Below are 20,615 nucleotides of genomic sequence, written 5' to 3'. Positions count from 1 at the left end.
GTTAATTTTAATAATTAATAATAATTAATGTTAAAAATGTAACTTAAACCCAAGAAACTGAAAAAAATAAACAAAATAAACAAAATAAAAACAGGCACAAAAACCAAAGAACCAAAGAATCAAACACAAAAATATTCCCACTCCATAATTTTGCTCCTGCACCTGACGAAAACCAACAACACATCAGTAAAAACAAAGCAGCAAGCAAATAAAACAGTACAATTAATATAACTCACGTATAAACAATAACACACAAATCTATCTATATATATATTAAAAAAGTAAGTAAGTAAAAAATATTATAAACACAACTGACTTCTCTTCTGCTTAATGCAAAGACAGTTATTAAAATATTAAAATATAATTCTGTTTTACATAGTTGGGGAACCCCCGGTGGCACAGTGGATTAAACTGCTGAGCTGCTGAATTTGCTGACTGAAAGGTCGGCGGTTTGAATCTGGGCAGCGGCATGACCACCCGCTGTCAGCCCCAGCTTCTGCCAATCCAGCAGTTCGAAAACATGCAAATGTAAGTAGATCAATAGGTACCGTACCGGCAGGAAGGTAATGGCGCTCCATGCAGTCATGCTGGCCACATGACCTTGGTGGCGTCTACGGACAACGCTGGCTCTTTGGCTTAGGAATGGAGATGAGCACTAACCTCCACACAACTGGACTTCATGTCCTTTACTTCTACATACAGTAGTTGCATTTCAACCTCTGCTCTTTATGGGCACATATATTGACAATTACTACATAGGCAGGAGTAATATTAATGTAAACAGTTTATGTATCGCCTCAATATTCCCTACGTAATTATTTTCCCTTTAAATCTTTGAACAATGTATTTCCTCTCTCCCCAGCAACAATATAGTACTATATAATACTAATATTGAGCTATGCTAATAATATTACTAATAATAATATTACAGTTTAGTGGTATGGTACAATATAGTAATATATAATGCTAATATTGTGCTATACTAATAATATAATATATTGTTTATGCATATAATATTGATAATAATATTATAATGTAATACAATATAATAATACAATATATTAATATTAATTATAAATTATATATTACACGTAATATTACTAATAAAATTACAGTATAGTAGTATAGTAGAATATAGTAATATATAATGCTAATATTGTGCTATGCTAATAATATAATATATTGTATATACATATAATATTGATAATAATATTATAATGTAATACAATATAATAATATTAATTATAAATTATATACTACACATAATATTACTAATAATATTACAGTATAGTAGTATAGTTGAATATAGTAATATATAATACTAATATTGTGCTATGCTAATAATATAATATAATATATTGTATATACATATATTTATAATAATATTATAATGTAATACAGCATAATAATATTAATTATAAATTATATATTACATGTAATATTATTAATAATATTACAGTTTAGTGGTATGGTACAATATAGTAATATATAATGCTAATATTGTGCTATGCTAATAATATAATATATTGTATATACATATAATATTGATAAGAATATTATAATGTAATACAATATAATAATACTATATAACAATCTTAATTATAAATTATATATTACACATAATATTACGAATAATACTACAGTATAGTGGTATAGTACAATATAGTAATATATAATACTAATATTGTGCTATGCTAATAATATAATATATTGTATATACATATAATATTGATAATAATATTATAATGTAATACTATATAATAATAATACTATATAATAACATTAATTATAAATTATATATTACACATATTGTACTCTGCTAATCTATATAAACAAAAATGTAATGTTCGTTTGTTTGTGGGATTAACATAACTAAAAAAACACTGAACGAATTGACACCAAATTTGGACACAAGTCATCTATCAGGCCAATGAGTGACCATCATTCATAAAACCACTGAAAAACACAGTGGAAGGGTTTAAAAAAGCCAAAAAATGCATTACAATGCATGCACAAGATCACATATATACATATATACACATATATACACACACAAAGCACATATACACAGACTGGGCCACAGCAACGTGTGGCAGGGGATGGCTAGTAATATAATATATTGTATGTATATATATATATATAAATGCTCTGTGCATAATGAGTACCTTAAAAACAAAAGAACCAATGAACGAAATCACACCAAAATTGGCAACAAAACGTCTCACAACACAAGGAGTGACCATGACTCAAAAAATTATGATTTTGTCATTTGGAAGTTGTTGTTGCTGGGATTTATAGTTCACCTACAATCAAAGAGCATTCTGAACTCCATCAACGATGGAATTGAACCAAACTTGACACACAGGCCTCCCATGACCAACAGAAAATACTAGAAGTGTTTGGTGGGCATTGACCTTGAGTTTGGAAGTTGTAGTTCATCTACATCCAGAGAGTACTGTGGACCCCAACAATGATGGATCTGGACCAAACTTGGCACAAGCACTCAATACGCCCAAATATCAACACAGATGGACTTTGGGGAAAATAGATCTTGACATTTGGGAGTTGTAGTCACTGGGATTCACAGTTCATCTACAATCAAAGAGCATTCTGAACCCCACAAATGACAGAATCGGGGCAAACTTCCCACACAGAACCCCCATGACCAACAGAAAATACTTAAGGCCACCCAATCCAACTCCCTTCATCAGGGCAGGAAAACGTAATCCTCCTGACAAAGAGCCATCCAGCCATAGATAGATTGATATGATTCAAATACACACAGATATTGTATCATAGATTTGAAAGGGACCCTTAAAGAAGGACAATGATATGTTGCATATTCCAGAGTAGGCAAACCAGACACTCTCCACATCAACACTGACAAAAAACAGCAAGAAATACTGTTTACCCACGAGCATAAAGAAATTACATATATTAGAAACCAACACTTTCTCATTACTTTATTTTCCAAATCAACATACTGGGCCACAGCAACGCGTGGCAGGGGATGGCTAGTGTGCGTGTGCGTATCTATCTGTCTGTCTGTCTGTCCAAGCATGTAGCCGGGGGAGGGGGGCTTGGGGGGCTTCAGCCCACCAACCCCCCCCCCCCGAAATTCTCATGGTGGTCTGTGAAAAGGCCTTACTGGTCCATTATTTAAACTGTTATGTTTATTCATATCATAATCTGATCACCATGCTCAATATATCCCATATGCATGGGGGTATTGGGGTAACAATACAAAAGGTTTGCTAGGGTAGACCCTCTTTCACTCAGACTCAGCCCCCCCCCCCGAACCAAACTCAGTCCCCCCCCCTCCCCGAACCAAAATCCTGGCTATGGGCCTGTGTCTGTCTGTCTGTCTATCTATCTATCTATCCCACCCACCCATCCTCCATATCTACCTGTCTATCTATCCATCCATCCATCCCCTCTATCTATCTATCTATCTATCTATCTTGTAAGCCACTCCTCCCACCCCTTTGGGGTGAGAAGGGTGACATATAAATTTCGTAAATAAACAAGGAAATAAATAACAATCCCAGAATGAAGGCTATTTAAAGGGGCCATTCGGCATTGGAAGAATCCTCAAACTTTACTTTCCTGTCCAATCTCTGCTCCAAATATGAGCCACAAAGCAACACAGTTTTGCTTTCAAACCTAAACAGTAATCACTTTTCCCCCTATTTTCCAACAGACCTCTCAACCTCAGAGGACGCCTGCCATAGATGCAGGCGAAACGTCAGGAGAGAATGCTTCTGGAACATGGCCATACAGCCTGGAAAACTCACAGCAACCTAGTAATATATATTTTCCCTCTTCTCTCCTCCAGCTCTTTTTCCACATCACAAAAACAACTCCAATGCCCACAGCCACAGGCGGTATCCATAGCTTCTCTCCTGTCTCAGAAAACTTCCCAACTGAGAATGATGGAGATGAGTGGAGTGAGGAAGGAAATTTCCCCCAAAGGAAGCATCATTGGAAAGCCTAGTGCAATTTCCCATTGCTCCCCAGACTCTTGCCCCCTTCAGGCTTGGATCCTGATGGGGGACTCCAGGAGAACCCCCCCCCCCTCCACCCTCTCTAAAGGCAGAAAAGGAATAGCAATAACTACTCACGGAGCAAGGGGGAAAGGAGCCACAAGAGGAGCAGCACCCGCCGCCCGAGCGCCATGATGGGGATGGGACTTGCGCATTCCCCGCCTGGCCGGCTCCCAGCCTCTTTCTCCGGTGGGAGGAGAGAGAAAGAGGGAAAGGAGGAGGGAGGGAGAAAGAAAGAGGAGGAGCAGCAGCAAGAGAAGGAGGAGGAGGAGGATGCTCCAGAGCCCGGGCAACGGTTGCTAGGCGACCCGGGATGCTGGGGCTCCCGTTGCCCCGGCAACCGCATCCTCAGCCATGCTAGGGACTGGCTGAGCAGCAAGAGGGGAAGAGGCACAGATTGGGGCCTGGGTTCCCATAATCAAGCCCGTTGCCAAGGAGTCAGTTGAGGGATTTGAACCACCCCCCAAAATTATACAGGTTGAAGGGGGGAAAAAACTGGTTTGCCCATGAAGTTTTTACTGCTGCACCAAATTCTATGAGAAGCAAAAAAAATCAGAGTCCCTCCAGAAATGCAAGCAGAGGTAATTTTCAACAGTAAGCAAACAGTATTTTGGCGCCCCCCCCCCAACCAATTATTGATACATATGTTCTGTTTGTCGTGGGAGTTCTGTGTGCCATATTTGGTTCAATTCCATCATTGGTGGAGTTCAGAATGCTCTTTGATTGTAGGTGAACTATACATCCCAGTAACTACACTTGCCGCACTTGCTCCCTTGCCTGACCCGCTTTGGGTCCGGAGGCGTGCCTGAAGATCCCGGCGTGTGCACCAAAACTCACGTCTTCTCCTGACTTTCTCCTCAGCCATTGGGACCAAGAGAGAGAGAGAGAGGTGGAGATGCCCACCTTTCCTGAAGGTAGGCACAAAAACAAAGGAGGGAGCGGAGGTGGGAGATACCTCCAGCCAGAGGGGCTCTCTCTCTCTCTCTCTTGGTTCCAATGGAAAGCCAGGAGAAGAGGTGACTTTTGGTGCACACGCTGGGGTCTGTTCTTGCAGGCCTCCTTGTGTAGTAAAAATAGAGCCAAGTGAATATAGATTTTCCTCCTCAAATGGAGAGCTGGGAAAGAGCTGGATGCCTCTTCTAAAGTAGATGATTAAAAGTTGTGCAGACACAACCGAAAGGTCAACAAGCCTGAGCTATTTCAAGAGCAGAAAATCCTAACAGGCAGCTCCCTCGAGGATAGTTTCATGATCACAGCAGCCTTCAATGTATTGGAACGCCAATGATTCACTGCTTTGAGCCCAGATAGCAATCGCATAAACATTTCAGATATTGCCTGTTTAGAAGATCAGAATCTACCAGAATAGTTGAGATGGGAAATATATATATATGAGAGGGATATCCGGAAAGTAAGGTTACAAGATTTTTTAAAGAGAAAGAATGAATATATTTTAATAAAACATGGATTGTAGCATAGGTATTACATTATTTTTCCACGTAATCAGCATTCAATTCAATACATTTTGTCATCCGTGCAATGAGTTTTTTGGTACCTGTGTCATAGAAGTCTCCTGCCACCTTTTTCAGCCAGTTTATCACTTCAATTTTCACCTCATCATTGTCAGAAAAGTGTTTTCCACCCAGGTGTTCCTTCAAATTAGTGAACAGATGATAGACACTAAGTACGAGATTGGGGCTGTTAGAGGGGTGGCTTAAAACATCCCAAACAAATGAAGTCAACAACTCTTGTGTTGCTTGAGTGGTGTGTGGATGCTCAAAGTCAACATTGACACCGAAATACAACACCACCTGAGCTCTGCGAGTACAGCATTCTTCCAAATGAAGCAGAGAGTGTTTGAGGACTTGGTATCCATAGGGATACCAAGGTGCTTGTTTATAAAGCTATTGTCCTCCCAACTCTGCTATATGTCTGCAAAACGTGGACTGTCTACAGATGTCACATGCAACTCCTGGAACGATTCCATCAGCGCTGCCTCCTAAAAATCCTGCTAATCTCTTGGGAAGACAAGCGGACATATATCAGCGTGCTGGAAGAAGCAACGACCACCAGCATTGAAGTGATGGTCCTCCGCCATCAACTCTGTTGGACCGGCCACGTTGTCCAGATGCCTGACCACCGTCTGCCAAAGCGGTTGCTCTACTCCAAACTCAAAAATGGAAAACGGAATGTAGGTGGGCAGGAAAAGAGGTTTAAAGATGGGTTCAAAGCCAGCCTCAAAAACTGTGGCATAGACTCCGAGAACTGGGAAGCCCTGGCCCTTGAGCGCTCCAGCTGGAAGTTAGCTGTGACCAGCATGTAGAATTTGAAGAGGCACGAATGGAGGGCAAAAGAGAGAAACGTGCCAAGAGGAAGGCAAGCCAACCCCGACCAGGACTGCCTTCCACCTGGAAACTGATGCCCACACTGTGGGAGAAGATGCAGATCAAGAATAGGGCTCCACAGTCACCTACAGACCCACCACCAGGACACTGACCCTGGAAGACTATCCTACTCGGACAACGAGGGATCATATAAGTAAGTAAGTAAGTAAGTAAGCAAGTAAGTAAGTAAGTATTGTTATGAAGGAGACAGAAGGGAAACAAAATGAGGACACTTATCTCTAACCCTCACCACAACGGCAATCAATGAACTACTGACGACTGGCACTGCTCGTTCACTTCTGCTGGCTTCCCGCTACATGGCAGTGATAACAACTTCCCCTGCAAAATTCCCTACAAGAGCTACTTGCCTTGTAACCCTCGTATATTCCTGGCTTTTGAACCAACACAATAGTGTTATCTCCAGAAATGTGATCAAGGGTGCCTCTACAGAATCACTGCAACTTGACAGCATCAAACAGAATCTTGGGAATTGTAGTTTGGTGAATCACCAGTTAATTTTGGTAGGCCTTGTAAAACTACAACCCCTATGGTTCCATGGTATTAAGACATGGCAGTTAAAGTAGTGTGGAACTGCATCAATTCTATAGTGCAGATGCACCCAAGAACTTCTTTACCATGGCAAATAAATTTCCTATAATGTGTGTGCGTGTGTACTGCATTCTGATGATTTACCCAGATCTTTATTTGGCTGAAGTTTTTGGGACAGCAGTGCTCTCTTTTCCTTTTACTCTTTTCTCTTTTTCTTTTCAAAGATACCTTTGCTCCCATGCTCACTTGAAAGACGACATTTCTATTCATACTTATTATATATCTTAAGGAGCTAAGACTGGCTCTGCACCAAAAGGCCAATTGAAATCATGTTGCTTCTAAATGACTGCTTGAACCGTTGGTATCAATGTTCTCTCCTATTATAGTACAGCATTTTATGTCACTCTTGGTCTCAGAAATCCTTTTCTGGACCCATCACATCCCTGCATTTTGCATTGTAGCGACAGTCAGCCTGCCCTTCCTGCTGGAAAGCCATTTGAAACCCAGAACTAGACAAGCAAGCGGTAAAAAAAGAAAGAAAAGGCATTGTTGTTTTTAAAAGAAGGATTGTACATCATCTGGAGACTGTCCCAACTGACTTCTTGATTATTTCATGCAAAGCCCAAGACAGACCTCTGTTCTTGAAATAACTCATGCAACAATCCCTTTATCTCCTCCAACAAACAGCCCTGCGTTCTCTCCCTATATCTCTCCCTGCCCAGCTCTTTCTCCTTCATTCCATCTCTGGGCGTTATTATTCCTGGCACTTGCCACAGAAACATTTGTTCCATTTCCCAATCTGCCTGCTTCACTTGTTGCTTTACGGCCGAGGGTCAACCAAAGGCCTCTTACCACCCAAGCGCTGGTTTGCGGTCCAAAGGGTTGGGCTCGCTCTGTGCAGGGAAAGCCATGACACTGCAGCTCAAATGCAGTTTTTGGAATTACGATTAACTCCCACTCCTCATTGCTCCTTCTTGCAGAGCTTCAATTTCTTCCTTTGGAATCACAAAAGATCATGAAGGCCGCTTGTACATCAGGCACAAACAATGAGACATACCAGGACAGTGGTTTTCAGCTTTTTTTTGTCCCCCATGATCAGAGGCGGCCCTAGGTAATTTTCAACGGTAAGGAAACAGTATTTTGGCACACCCCCCCCCCCCCCCCCCCAACCAATCACTGATATATATTTTCTGTTCGTCGTGGGAGTTCTGTGTGCCTTATTTGGTTCAATTCCATCATTGGTGGAGTTCAGAATGCTCTTTGATTGTAGGTGAACTATACATCCCAGTAACTACAACTCACATATGTCAAGGTCTATTTTCCCCCAAGAGCGCCTCAAGAGCACCCCTGGGCAAAATCAACTATACCGCAAATGCTTACTTTGCATAATGGGTTGGGCCGCCCCTGCCCATGATCCTCTTTCATCTATAAATAAAAACAACTGCATTCAGAAATTGTCTTAAAATCCAAAGTTCTGGCCGTAAAGAAAGCAAAGAGCAGGGCCTTTCTGGTCAAATGTTGGCTGGGGGATTCTGGAAGCCATAAGAAATCTAACAGCGGTTATCTATTTTTCTTTGGAGATGCACTGATAAGACTGGACAACACAGAAACAAAAGATAATTGCATCATCGTCAACCAGAGCAGAGTATGCGTCAGCAGCGGAAGCGTGCAAGCAGCTATTTTTGGTCGTGTCAGGAGTGTCTTGAGAAACTGCAAGTCGCTTCTGGTGTGAAAGAATTGGCCGTCTGCAAGGACGTTGCCCAGGGGATGCCCGGATGATTTGATGTTTTTATCATCCTTGTGGGAGGCTTCTCTCATGTCCCCGCATGAGGAACTGGAGTTGATCGAGGGAGATCATCCGCCTCTCCTCGGATTCGAACCTGCGACCTGACGGTCTTCAGTCCTGCCGGCACAGCTGAAGTGGCTTCACATAGTGCTACTTGACTTCAGAATCAGTGAACCAACACCATTAGAAGTCTTTGAAGACAATCAAGGTATTCCCAAACAGTGAAGATCACCCCATTGCTCATACATGTGGATACAAAATACCATATTGTGAAGATTGCACATGAAGAAGGATTTATGAGGCTGGAATATTGTAAATCAGAAGATATGATTGCAGACTTCCTGACGTAGACGCTACCCAGACAAGCTGAAGAAGATGTTGAACCTGATAGACTTGAGCAGTCGTGGCTAAAGAAGGGGATTGTGGGTGTTTCATCTCTGGACTGCACAAGTCTCTTGTGTCATCAAGTCTCCAGACCTCAATGAGTAGCTAGACTAGAGATAGGATTAGAGTGAGGGATTCCTCCCCCCACATTCCTATGCATGTTTATCCTAGGAGGGTCTTTGTCTTTACTCTTCTTCCTTCCTACTATCTCCTCCCCCTTTGAAGATATAGCAATGGAATCTCTGTGAAGTCACTTCCTTTTTAAAAGTATTCTTATTACCCTGGGCTTGGCCATGTGGCCATCCTCCATTGTTCCTTCTGCCTTTTACTTCCTTCCAATGAAGACGCATTTTGCCTCTCTCTAGGCAAAATGTAGTTTTTACCTTTTCTTAGAATATGAGTTTTAGTAAGCTAGTTAGCTCCAAAACCTTTTCTATCTAGGATGTATATCTTTTACTTGAATAAATATTTTTGAACCTAAAGTTCTGACTCTGTAGTCCTGTGCCATCCTGTTGAATAGAAAGTTATCTAGGCTCACCACACAGAAGTTTCTTCTGGTTGTAAAGTTTACTTCTAGTACTCTGCTATATTTATGGTGGAATCACCCCAACTGAGGGTCATTTTGAGCCTAATAACTCAGATTCCCCAACAGGATTCTAGAAGCTACAGTCCATCAATGAACTTTCTCAAGTAATAAAAGAGTTCTCCAGAATTGTTTGGTGAGCAATTGTCTTGGGGAGGAGCAAGGAAGAAAGTTCACAAATTCTGTAGAAAATGCAGCTTCAAGAGGAATACAAGAAAGTCAATTTCTGAGAAACATAAGCAGGGCACTCCTATTATGCTTGTTGTAGCTGAGGGTTCATTGCACGGAATGAATGCTGGACCTGGCCAGGCTTTTGGTCTGATCCAGCATTACTCTTCTTACCTTTCCCTCAATATTAGTTCATTCATGAAACGGTGCTGTTCTTTTTCATCATTTCTAACTAATTTAGTGGTTTTGATGTTGCTTTGTTTAAACTGTATAACATGTCCAAACTTGCCTAGTCTGTAAATTGTGTTTTACCTGAACTATAACTTAGGATGCTGTGTGGTTTCCAGGCTGTATGTCTGTGTTCTAGCAGCATCTTCCTCTGACGTTTTGCCTGCATCTGTGGCTGGCATCTTGCCATACAGCCTGGAAACCACACAGCCCCCCAATGCTTTTGGTCATGAAAGCATTGGACAATGAACTATTATATGTTCAGGTTTGCCATTGCCTTCCTCTGAGGCTGAGAAAGTGTGACTTGCCCAAGGTCACTGGTGAATTTCCATGGTTGAATGGGGATTTGAATTCCTGCCTCCCAGTTCTTGTCCAACATTTGAATCACTACATCACTTGACTCTTCTCTTCCCTGTGGGATCAGGCCAAAGAAAGCTGCTGCATCCTGACTTATGTATGATTCTACATTAATAATATTAGCAATATTGACCACATTCTGATGTTGTAGAGTCAGACTTGCAAAACGTCGAGGGGATCAAGAGCCTGTCAGTGCCTACATACAGCAAAGAAGTAACGGGCATTAAAAATGGAAATGGGAAAGTCATATTCCCCTTCGCTTAGCAGGATTGGAAAAGACACAAATGGGGGTGGAGGCGGAGGGAAAACTTCATTTTGCTTATGGCAGCAAGTAGCCTTGGGCTGAGATTGCCATCTCCGCTCTGGAAATGCAAGGTCAGACTCACTCTCCCTTACAATTAAGGATGAACTGAATGATGGGTTGATGGTCCCTTGTCATAACAGAGGCTGTAAGAGGTCTATCCAGCACAAACCTGTCAAACAAAGGAAAGTTACGAGGGGGGATCATTAAAGATTTTCCCGACCCACTTCCTGTGGACTGAGAGTAATGAAACTTGGCACAGGTATTAGTCCTTCTCTCCATCGGTGCCACCTAGGGACACACACTTCTCCCATCTTTCTAAGCAACTGTAAACACCTCGCTTCTAAAAGTCAACAGGTTGTTGCAAAAGTCACGCTGTGACTTCAAAACTCAGAGTCTCATAATCTGAAAAATGCTTGGCCTTCAAATAACTTCAGTGTTGGAAAGAGGTGGAAGTCTGATGGTATAAGGTGGGGAGAATAATGAGGATGCGGAAGAATTTCAAAGCCACAGGAGCATGCTTCCATTTGGGCAACATGTGAGTTGTGAACTGGTGCATTGTCTTACAGAAGGCAGACACCTTTGGTGAGCATGCCACGTCTGGCTTTGATGACCTCCCGCAATTTCCACAGCAGTGAAGCATAGTATGTCCCAGTGATCATGCAAGGAAATCCATCAATACTACTCCGTGCTGGTCCCACAATACTGTGAACATGACCTTGCCTGCTGAGAGTTGGGCATGTGCCTTCTTTGGAGGCAGTGAGTCATGACGCTTCCATTGCATCGACTGGACTTTAGTCTCAGGATCATAGCACTGGTCCCATCTTTCATCCTGTGTGATCTGTCTGTTGAAAAAGTCCTCCTGGTTTCCATGGTGCATCATTGTCAATAGAGCCTGAGAGCACTCAATTCGTTCCTGCTTCTGGAATGGTGTGAGCAGCTGGGGGACCCAGCGAGCAGATAGCTTATGCATGTGAAGATGTCTTGGATGACTTTTTCCCACGGACCACACACTAATCTTGATATTGTGGGCTAGGTAGCAAATGGTTACAAGGCGATTTTCCAAAATGGTGGATGATGTTATCAGTAGCAGAATGGGGTTGCCCTGGAATTGGAGCTGTTTCCACTAAAGTCCGACCACACTTGATTTGACAATGCCAGTTCTTGATTACATCATATGATGGGGATTCATCACCATAAACCTCTTTCGTCTAATCAAATGTCTCCTTTGGTGTGTGGCTTTTCAAATCAAGGAGCTTGAGGAATGCTCTGTATTCCAATGGGTCCATTATCAAACCTCACACCACTTCATCACCTGTAACATCAAGACCATTACCAGTTCTGAGTTGTAAATTGGCACGTAACCTATAGCGACTTATATAATTACACATGTGCAGTTTCAGCATCCTGTGATAAATACAAGTGGGTCAGGGGAAATCTTTAATGAACACCCCTCATACTTCTTCATATCAGAAATCCCAGGACTATCTTCCAGCCAGCATCAATTGTGGAAGGGTAGTTAAGCAGACAGGTTTGGAATGTCACCCAACGTACTTGGAAAGTGCTGGGTTGTGAACGCCTTGCGAAATAATCCCAAACTGATTATTGGCCAACTGTGGAAGATGTGGGAGCTGTATAATTCATTTAATTAATTTATATATGCCACTTTTTTCTTGCTGGAGTGAAGCTCAAGAAGCATCAACAAAACTTGACAATGACTTTTAGAAATGACATATTGAGCCACACCAGTCAAAGCTTGGTCAAACTTTATTAAGTGCAGATACACCCTGTTACAACCTAAGTTTCCCCTGGTCATTGGAATGCTTTGTAGTGCAAATATCAGCAGCAACTCCCTAAGCCCTAGAAAACAGACCTCAAATCAAAGAGCAATGGGATAATAAAGCTCAGAAGGGGTTATTTTGGTTGGCCATCCAGCTTTGGGCTCAGTTTATTGGTGTAGCTATCAGCTCCAAACTCCCCTTGTTTCACTCCTTATCAGTGCTTCCCATTAGAAGCATGGACTTTAAAGGCAGTCTGGAAACTTCAGCCAGAACAAAAGGCAGCCACCCAAGTAGTAGAGGATTTGAATGCTTCAAGAGTTGTTGCTTGTGGACATCATTGTCTATAAGCCGCAAACCAAGGTGGTCTCCTTTACAGGACTCTTGGTGCTGTTGTCCAAAAAGTAAAAGGTGACATTAAGTATTGTTGAATCTGACTCTGGGGGTGGTGTTCATCTCCATTTCTAAGCTGAAGAGCCAGCATTGTCCGTAGACACCTCCAAGGTCGTGTGGCTGGCAAGACTGCATGGAGCGCCGTTACCATCTCACAAAAGCAGTGCCTATTGATTTACTCACATTTGCATGTTTTCGAACTGCTAGATTGGCAGAAGCTGTGGCTAACAGCAGGTGTGCTATCACGCGCTGGGCCTGTGAAAGAGTCTGTAGACAGGACATGTTTTCTATATAACCAGCGGGGTGCCTCGGCTGAGAGACCTTTCGGATTTCCTCACACAAAGTTCTTTCAAAGACTTAGAAAGTTCAACATTTATTGTTGCTTAAATCTTCAATAAATCAAACAAATACTTTGAATCAATTGGTGGCTTGCTTAAATATTGTCCACAAGGGACAGGCAACTTTCTTCATAAACTGTTTCTTCCTTCTATAAGGGAAATCTTGACCACTCCTTGGCGTGGTCCACCACTCCTTAAGCTCTTCTGGCGTGGGCCCCTACACCCGGTCCAAATTGCTTTATGGCTGCCATGAGTGGTCCTTACCAAACAGAGTAGTAGATTTCCAAGAGGAAAGAAGGCTTTCAATTCCCAGCGAAGGCTGGCTGTAGAGTTGTGGAACTAAATTCCCCTACAAAGCCTATGCTGTAGTTCTCTGTAGAGCTGTGGGACTGGATCTCCCCAGCAAAGCTGTAAAAGACGAAGCTTTCTACAGGTGGAACTGATTCACATCCTGTACGAAAGGCTTCTCTGTGTGACCTGAACTAGAGGTCCCCTTTTCCCCTCCTTAACCCAGAAAAAGGGGCGTTAATCCCACAAACTAAAGAACATAATGATAATTGATGGGTCATTGGCCCTATGATTGCAAACCAAGGGAAGCCACCTTATTGCAAAATGCATGGAACTTTGGGATACATGCACACACTCAATAGAAAGGAAAAGAAGTTGGAGCTCTTGGTATAGCCTGCTCCTTGGATTCGAACCGCCAATCTTCCGGTTAGCAAATTCAGCAACTCAGCAGTTTAACCTTCTGCTCCACCTGGAAGCTCCTGTCCAAAAAGTAGGTTTTCTCAATTCTGACATTTGCATTGTATCAGTTATACTGGTTGCTAACATGTTTCTGCTAGGCTCGGTTTGAAGCTTTGAATGGCTCCAGATCACTGGATAAGTGCCTTCATTCATACTTCATCATCATCATCATTATTTATACCCTGCCTTTCTTCCTATATGGGCTGAAGGTGGCTAACAGTCATTCAGTCTAATAAACAGAACAAACACATAAACTAAAAGCCTTTCAATATTTGTGTGTGGCTATAAAGTCTAAATACATTGAAAATACAATAAATACAACTAAGATTGAGTCGCAGAGTGGAATGTATATGTCTGCCAGGGAACATTTTTTTTAAGCAAAATGCTAAACATAGCTTGTTATCCTAAGAGTGGCAGGTTAGTAAAACATTGTTAGTGCTAACAACAACAACAACAACAACAACAACAACAACAACAAGCTGGTATGTTCCTTGCTATCCTTCCACCAGCAAGCAAATACTATTTTGTCACTCTGGAGACCAGGGTTCAATATTCCACTTGGGGGTAAAGCTTAGGAAAGTCACACTCTCTCAGTCCCAGAAACCCCAAGGGTTACGAAGTGACTTAAAAGCCCACAACAACTAATTGTCTAATAGGAAGCCCCTTTGTAAAACAATTTCCAGAGGATTTTTCAGGTTCAGCAGAAAGTAGCCAGATTTGGGGACAGGATGGTAGATAGCGAGAGAAACAGCAAGAATTGCATGCATTGCTGATACTGGCCATTTGCTCAACAGTTGCAGATTACTCAGACATCATAATAATAATAATAATAATAATAATAATAATAATAACAACTTTATTTATATACCGCTCCATCTCCCTCCATCTCCAACTCAGAGCGGTTCCCAGGTAACATCACAAAACATGCAAAGTAAAAAACAACATAACCATAAGATTAACAAAACAAAATATAAGCACAAAATAGTATATATATATTAAAAGTATATAGTATATATATATATTAAAAGTAATCCTGCCTGTTCAAGGCAATTTAAAAAAGTTTAAAAGGCTGGGCCAAGATTTGTGCAAGCCCAAAAATTCGAGGGGCCCCGGGAATAAATTGCAATGCTATGGCAGGCAACAATAATATTAGGTAAGTACGGGTCTGTGGCTGTTCATTCCGGGGCCAATTAGAGGAAATGATCTGGGTAATTGGTAGGAAGAATAAGGTCGTATTCGACAATGTGTAGGGCTGAGTTAGAACTGGTCATTTTCACAGGCTTGTTGAAACCACCGGGTCTTCAAGCTCTGACGAAAGGAGGGGAGGGATGGGGCCTGTCTTATTTCCCTTAGAAGGGTGTTCCAGATATCCCAGCATAAGGAATCCAATTAACATTTGCAGAGGAAGCATTGTCCAAAATCTGCCATGCATATCTTCACTTCCATAAGTGCTAGAAGCTTAGATGGGTGAAAACGAAAAAGTGACAATTTCAGGAGCAGCACTGTCAGTCTTAATAATATCATGCAAAAACTGGATGGCTTCCTCAACTTGTATTGTCGAAGGCTTTCATGGCTGGGATCACTGGGTTGTTGTAGGTTTTTCCGGGCTATATGGCCATGTTTTGGAGGCAATTTTTCTCCTGACGTTTCGCCTGCATCTATAGCAAGCATCCTCAGAGGTAGTGAGGTCTGTTGGAAGTGGTACACGGTAGACTCCTGCAGCAACATACAAACCACTTACCTCTGCAGGAGTCTACCGTGTACCATGCAGCTGTGGACAAGTCTACATAGGGACCATCAAACGCAGCATTGCCCAAACACGCATCAAGGAACATGAAAGGCACTGCAGACTACTTCAACCAGAGAAGTCAGCCATAGCAGAGCACCTGATGAACCAACCTGGACACAGCATATTATCTGAGAACACAGAAGTGCTGGACCATTCTCACAACCACCATGTCAGACTACACAGAGAAGCCATTGAAATCCACAAGCATGTGGACAATTTCAACAGAAAGGAGGAAAGCATGAAGATGAACAAAATCTGGCTACCAGTATTAAAAAACTCAAAAATTACAACAGCAAAACAGCAGAGGGGAAACAAACAGGCACATAAAATCACTCTCAACAAGAGATTCCCCCCAGGCGCTTCCAGGCCATTGAATGCAAATCAAGGTGATCAGCTGAAACATTCACACCTAGCCCCAGCAGACAAAAGTCCTTTGTCTCACCCTGGTCATTCCACAGATATATAAACCCATTTTTCCTACTTCCAAAAGACCTCACTACCTCTGAGGATGCTTGCCATAGATGCAGGCGAAACGTCAGGAGAAAAATTGCCTCCAGAACATGGCCATATAGCCCGGAAAAACCTACAACAACCCAGTTCCTCAACTTGCCTTGTGGAATTGCTTGCCATAGATATACAGACTGTAGAGGCAAATGCAATGATTTGAAAGTAAAATCGTGAAGGTATCTGAGAGGGTTAGAGCTCTTGTCTAAGCAAGAGATCCCAGCTGCTCTTGGCGTTTTGACATCACCAGTTTCTGCTTGTCCTATGGCTCCCCCTTGTGCACCCACTTGCAGTTCTCCTTTCCTTTTTATAGTGTCTGAATGAGATGGGAAGTCGTGTATTTTTAGAAGCAGGTAAAGACAAAAATGTGGCATCACATGGGCGTTAGTTTTCTGAGACAAACATATGATTAAAGGAATGCATCTACGGTATGTATTTACGGTTTGGCATATTTACGTAATTGCATGGACAAGAATTTCCCATAGGCAATTTTAAATTTTCCAAATTAGGTGCAGCACATCAGTACTCTGGTGCCCCATGTGGTGCAATGGGTTAAACCCTTGTGCCGGCAGGACTGAAGACTGACAGGCTGGATATTCGAATCTGGGGAGAGTGCGAATGAGCTCCCTCTGTTAGCTCCAGCTCCCCATGCGGGGACATGAGAGAAGCCTTCCACAAGGATGGTAAAACATCAAAATATCTGGCATCCCCTGGGCAATGTCCTTGCAGGCGGCCAATTCTCTCACACCAAAAGCGACTTGCAGTTTCTCAAGTCACTCCTGACACCAAACAAACAAAACAAAACAAAACAAAACATTTTTTATAAAGAAAAGGATTTGGTGATTAACAGAGTCAGATACGGGAGGGAGAAAGGGGGCATTTGTTTCCCTATCTTTTGTTATGGTTTTTGCCTAGACAATTTGTTTAAGGTGTGTACCTTTATCCAGGTGTACTTTGCCCCAGTGTTGCTAGATGAGCCAAACACACGCACTGTCATTGCTGTAAAGAAAAAGCTGGCATCTTTGGAACCGATCCCCAACGGAGGCCACAGAAATGGACGGGAGACGCCTTCCAAGTTTACCTTTGAAAGACAGCCAAAACCAAAGCCACAATAAACCTCACCATGGTGTCAGGGCGACTTGTCATGCAGCAAGAACGGGATATTTTATCCTTGGAGACTTTGACCTCTGATTTGACCTCTGTATTTATATAATCATGTTTACTCACAAGCATAAAGGAATTACATATATTAGAAACCCACACTTTCTCATGACTTTATTTTCCAGATCACCAGGCTGGGCCACAGCAACGCGTGGCAGGGGACAGCTAGTAAATAATAAAACTCTATTTTCTTTCTTGGGAACTGGTCAGAAAGCACCTTCCAACTGCTAGGGAATGAGCATTAAAAATACTCCTTCCTCTACTAAAGGTACCTGACATGCTTCACTTCAGTTGGGCTTTCATGGGTCATTGGAAGACATTGCAAGAAATACTGTGCAGTAAGACAGTATTGAGAAAGGCATACATGTTCTAAAACAAATCCCTCTCAGCTGCTCTCCCAATAGTTTTCAGCTAAGTTGACTTCCCCTTTGTTTCCCATGTCATGCCTGGGATACAAGAAAACGCACTCAATAAGATCCACCTGAATGAAAACAGGGTGTGTGTATATATGACTAAGGCCCCTGCCACACAGCTGAATAAAGTCCCACATTATCTACTTTGAACTGGACTATATGGCAGCGTGGACTCAAATAACCCACTTCAAAGATGATATTGTGGGATTTTTCTGCCTTGATATTCTGGGTTATATTGCTGTGTGGAACAGCCCTCAGATGGTGTAAACCAGTGTTTCTCGACCTGGGGGTCGGGACCCCAGGAGGGGGTCACAAGGTGGTGTCAGAAGGATTGCAAAAGGCCATCAGAAAATACAGTATTTTCTGTTGGTCTGTGTGAGAGGTTTGATCCAATTCTATTGCTGATGCGGTTCAGAATGCTCTTTGCTTGTAGGTGAACTATAAATCCCAGGAACCGCAACTCCCAAATGACAATTCTTTTATCCCCAAACTCCACCAGTGTTCACATTTGGGCATGTTTGGTCCAGATCCATCATTGTTTGAGTCCACAGTGCTCTCTGGATGTAGGTGAGCTACAACTCCAAAACTCAGTGTTTCTCAATCTGGGGGTCGGGACCCCTGGGGGAGGGGGAGTTGCGAGGGGGTGTCAGAGGGGTCGCCAAAGACCATCAGAAAACACAGTATTTTCTGTTGGTAATGGGGGTTCTGTGTGGGAAGTTTGGCCCAATTCTCTCATTGGTGAAGTTCAGAATGTTCTTTGATTGTAGGTGAACTATAAGTCCCAGCAATCCAAATGTCAAGGTCTATTTCCCCCAAATTCCCCCAGTGTTCACATTTGGGCATATTGAGTCTTCGTGCCAAGTTTGGTCCAAATCCATCATTGTTTGAGTCCACAGTGCTCTCTGGATGTAGGTCATCCCAGCAACGTCAGCTCCCAAATGACAACATCAACCTCCCCCAACCCCACCAGTATTCAAATTTGGGTGCATCAGGTATTTGTGCCAAATTTGGTCCAGTGAATGAAAATACATCTAGCAGATCAAATATTTGCATTTCGATTCGTAACAGTAGCAAAATTACAGTTCTGAAGTGGCAACAAAAATAATGTTATGGTTAGGGGTCACCACAACATGAGAACTGTTTTAAGGGGTCGGGACATGACGAAGGTTGAGAACCACTGCAAAGAAATTCAAGGTTAAGGCCCACCAAACCCTTCCAGTATTTTCTGTTGGTCATGGGAGTTCTGTGTGCCAAGATTGGTTCAATTGCTTTTTAACATCTACATGAAACCACTGGGAGAGGTCATCCAGAGGTTTGGAGTTGGGTGCCATCTCTACGCAGATGTTGCCCAACTCTACTACTCGTTTCCACCTAACTCCAGGGAAGCCCCTCGGGTGCTGTGACTATCTGGATGAGGATGAATAAGCTGAGGATCAATCCTGGCAAGACAGAAGTCCTCCAGGTCGATCGTAAGCCGGACCGGGGTACAGAGTGGCAACCTGTGCTTGATGGGGTTGCACTCCCCCTGAAGTCACAGGTCCACAGCTTGGGTGTCCTCCTAGACTCATTGCTAACTCTTGAAGCCCAGGCATCGGCGGTGGCTGGGAGGGCCTTCACACAATTCAAATTCTTGCGCCAGCTGCGACCATACCTCGTGAAGTCAGATCTGGCCATGGTGGTCCATGCCTTAGTCACCTCCAGATTGGATTACTGCAATACACTCTACATGGGGCTGCCCTTGAAGACAGTTTGGAAATTTCAATTGATCCAGCGGGCGGCAGCCAGATTAGTAACTGGAGCAACTTACACGGAGTGGTCAACCCCCCTGTTTAAGGAGCTCCATTGGCTGCCGTTCATCTTCTGGTCCCAATTCAAGGTGCAGGTTGACTTCACTACCTCTGAGGATGTTTGCCATAGATGCAGGCAAAACGTCAGGAGGGAATCCCTCTAGACCATGGCTGAAAAACTACAACAACTAAGGTGCAGGTTCTTACCTACAAAGTCCTGAATGGTTTGGGACCCACCTATCTATGCAACCACATTTCTGTTTACAAACCCACACAATCTCTTTGATCATCTGGAGAGGCCCTGCTCTTGCTCCTGCCCCCTTCACAGGCGCGATTTGTGCGGACAAGGGAGAGGGCCTTCTCTATGGCGGCCCCCCGACTCTGAAACTCACTCCCTAAAGATATCAGACAAGTCCCCACTTTGGCAATCTTTAGGAGGAGCTTGAAAATGTGGCTGTTCCAGTGTGCCTTCCCTCAATAAAGGAAATAAGTATTGTCGAAGGCTTTCATGGCTGGAATCACTCAGTTCTTGTGGGTTTTTTCGGGCTATATGGCCATGTTCGGGCTATGGCCTCACCTCTGAGGATGCTTGCCATAGATGCAGGCGAAACGTCAGGAGAAATGCCTCTACAACATGGCCATATAGCCCGAAAAAACCCACAAGAACTGAAAGGAAATAAGGCCTGATCTGACCAATTTCCTTCTATATGTCCTCTGAAGCACTTTATCTACCTGTGCTTCAGAGGACATATAGAAGAAACCCCCATGTCTAGACATACCCTACTCTGTACATGCCCAGTGTTTTAAAATTTTAGTCTATTACATCTGGCCCTGCCATAGTGTTTTTAAATCTCTTGTGTGTTATTGTTTATATGTTAAATTATATTATTATATTGTTTTATTTGCTTGTTTGCTTGCTTAGTTG

At 42.6% G+C, this 20,615-nt stretch overlaps 1 protein-coding gene across 1 annotated transcript in view; it reads right to left on the bottom strand.

The window, feature by feature from the left end:
- JAM3 (junctional adhesion molecule 3) overlaps nt 1–4,245 on the bottom strand; it is a 58,280-nt gene extending 54,035 nt beyond the window's left edge. The window contains exon 1 of the mRNA XM_060787303.2: nt 4,122–4,245. Coding sequence (XP_060643286.2) covers nt 4,122–4,176 — 55 coding nt within the window. The 5' untranslated portion in view covers nt 4,177–4,245. The remainder of the gene's footprint in view (nt 1–4,121) is intronic.
- Between the last annotated feature and the right edge of the window lie 16,370 nt (nt 4,246–20,615).

This window comes from Anolis sagrei, chromosome 7 (assembly GCF_037176765.1).
Source record: "Anolis sagrei isolate rAnoSag1 chromosome 7, rAnoSag1.mat, whole genome shotgun sequence".
Classification (NCBI taxonomy): Eukaryota; Metazoa; Chordata; class Lepidosauria; order Squamata; family Dactyloidae; genus Anolis; species Anolis sagrei.
Note: the sequence above shows the minus strand (reverse complement) of the source record. Positions and strands in the feature narration are given on the sequence as shown.